The sequence below is a fragment of the Corvus brachyrhynchos genome, unplaced genomic scaffold (assembly GCF_000691975.1).
Source record: "Corvus brachyrhynchos isolate BGI_N302 unplaced genomic scaffold, ASM69197v1 scaffold318, whole genome shotgun sequence".
Lineage (NCBI taxonomy): Eukaryota > Metazoa > Chordata > Aves > Passeriformes > Corvidae > Corvus > Corvus brachyrhynchos.
Genome location: NW_008239537.1, coordinates 90141 through 92739, shown reverse-complemented (window position 1 = coordinate 92739; position 2599 = coordinate 90141). Strand labels below are relative to the sequence as shown.

The 2599-nt window shown below is 61.8% G+C and overlaps 1 protein-coding gene across 1 annotated transcript in view; it reads left to right on the top strand.

Annotated features, from left to right (window-relative positions):
- The window catches only part of COL2A1 (collagen type II alpha 1 chain), a 21443-nt gene that overhangs the window by 16010 nt on the left and 2834 nt on the right, over positions 1-2599 (top strand). The window contains 8 exon segments of the mRNA XM_017741203.1: positions 392-499; positions 679-732; positions 872-979; positions 1332-1385; positions 1492-1599; positions 1788-1841; positions 2117-2271; positions 2342-2453. Coding sequence (XP_017596692.1) covers positions 392-499; positions 679-732; positions 872-979; positions 1332-1385; positions 1492-1599; positions 1788-1841; positions 2117-2271; positions 2342-2453 — 753 coding nt within the window.

Genomic DNA, 2599 nt, shown 5'->3' with positions numbered 1-2599 from the left:
GAGGGATCGGCGGGGCTGGGAGAGGAGGATGAGGGCTCAGGGATGTGGAGCGGCAGGAATTGGGAATTACGAGACCTCCCCAGATCATCGTGGAATGGTTTGGGGTGGGAAGGGACCTTAAGGATCGTCATTCTCACCCCTGGAATTGTCCCTGCACGGGGCTTGGAGCCACCCGGGAGAGCGGCAGGTGTGGGATAAACGGGGCTGGATGAGCTCAAAAGTCCCTCCCAAAAAATCCCGCGATTCCATGATCCCGTTCCAGGGCTCAGAAATCCCTGAGGGATGCACGGAAAAGCGGAATAAAGGCCCAAATCCGATATTTCCCAGCCCCTTGAGCAGTGATCTCTCATCCCGGACTCACTCCCGCGGGGGTTTTCCCGGTTATTTTTAGGGAGAGCCTGGAAAACAGGGAGCGCCTGGATCTGCTGGAGACCGCGGACCCCCCGGCCCTGTGGGACCCCCCGGGCTGACCGGGCCGGCCGGAGAGCCCGGACGGGAGGTAGGAAAATCGGGAATGTCTGGAATATCCAGGATGGATCCCTGGCTGCTCCTGGGGTGGGGACAGCCCTAAGGGTGCTCCCGGAAAATGCCGGCGCGTTTTTGCCGTGGGATTTTGCTTGGAAAAAACAGTTTTCCCCCATCCCAAAGGCAAAAGCTGAATTTCTCCCCTTTTCCCAGGGAAGTCCCGGCTCTGACGGACCCCCGGGCAGGGATGGGGCGGCCGGAGTGAAGGTGAGCTCATCCCGGATTTCTCAAGAGCCCGAATTCCCGGGATTCCTGACCCTGGTCCCGGATCTCTCCCGTTATCCGTGAGTTCCCCAATCCCAGAGCCGGGATTCCCGGGATTCCTGATCCCATTCCCTGTTCCCAGGGCGATCGTGGCGAGACCGGCCCCGTGGGTGCTCCCGGTGCTCCCGGCGCTCCAGGAGCTCCCGGCCCCGTGGGACCCACTGGAAAACAGGGAGACAGAGGAGAGACGGTGAGCGGGACATGACGGGATCGGGGGAGAGGGAATTATCGGGAATCATCCCGAATCCAGGGCATGGAGCTGTTCGAGATCATCCGGGAATGGCACCGGGAACGGCACCGGGAACAGCTCCTGAGGATTCCCGAGGATTCCCGGGATCCTGGTTTGGGATCTGCCTGGGAGCTCCAGGAGATAAAACTTGGAATGAACTGGGAGCTCCAGGAGTTGGAAATTGGAATATCTGCAGTGCCTGGGAATCCCAGGAGATAAAACTGGGAATGAGCCGGGAATGCCAGGAATTAAATCTGGGAATATCTGCAGTGCCTGGGAATCCCAGAGAGAACTCTGCTCCTTTCTCCCACAGGGTGCTCAGGGTCCCATGGGTCCCTCCGGCCCCGCTGGCGCTCGGGGGATGCCGGTGAGTGATTCCCGCACATCCCGCCCGGAATTCCCACTTGGGATCCCGGTTTGGGGTCCCAGTTTGGGATCGGCCCTGCTCCTGAGCCGCTGTGTCCCCCTTGCAGGGTCCCCAGGGCCCGCGCGGTGACAAAGGCGAGGCGGGAGAGGCCGGTGAGCGCGGCCTGAAGGGGCACCGGGGCTTCACCGGGCTCCAGGGGCTGCCCGGGCCCCCCGTAAGTCCCAGGATTTGGGATCACAGCCTCCCATGGATCCCAAATCCCCCATTCTACACCCCAAACCCCACATCTCACATCCCAGCACCCCAAATCCTGAATCTCACATCCCAAATCCCACATTCCCACACCCCAAATCCCACATCTCCCATGGGATCCAAAACCTTCCACCTTCCCATCCTTCCCAGGGTCCTTCTGGAGACCAAGGCGCTGCCGGGCCTGCAGGTCCCTCCGGGCCCAGGGTAAGTCCTGGGATTTTGGGGGAAAAACAGAAAAAAGTGGGGGAAAACATAAAAGGAGCCACCTCTGAGCCCCGCCTGATCCTGGAATTTTGGGGGGAAAACAGAAAAGGAGGGAAAAGCAGAAAAAGGGGCACCTCTAAGCCCCCCCTGGGTGCAGGGTAAATCCTGGAATTTTGGGGAAAAGCGGAAAAGGCGGCACCCCCTGGCTCGGTGCCACGCCCAGGGGGGGCAGCTCCGTCCCTGACACACCCCGAGCCCCTTTTGGGGTTTTTCAGGGTCCCCCCGGCCCTGTGGGCCCCTCGGGCAAGGATGGCTCCAACGGGATGCCCGGGCCCATCGGCCCCCCCGGGCCCGGCGGGAGGAGCGGCGAGCCCGGCCCAGCGGTGAGCGGGGAACCGCGCGGGAGCGGATCCAGCGGGGCAGGGATCCAGTAGGGCAGGGTGATCCAGCAGAGGAGGCAGATCCAGGTGGCCAAGGGGTCAGGGTTAGGATGAGGGGAGGGGGATCCAGCAGAACAAAGGGATCCAGCAGAGGAGAAGGATCCAGAAGGATGAAGGGATCCAGAAGAGCAGGGGGATCCACGAGGAGGGGGGATTAGGGTTAGAATTAGGGGCAGGGGATCCAGCGGGGCAGAGGGATCCTGCGGGGGAGGGGACCAGTAGGATAGGGGGATCCAGAGAACAAAGGGATCCAGAGAACAAAGGGATCCAGCAGGGCAGGGGGTTATGGTCAGGATTAGGGGCAGGGGGATCCAGCTG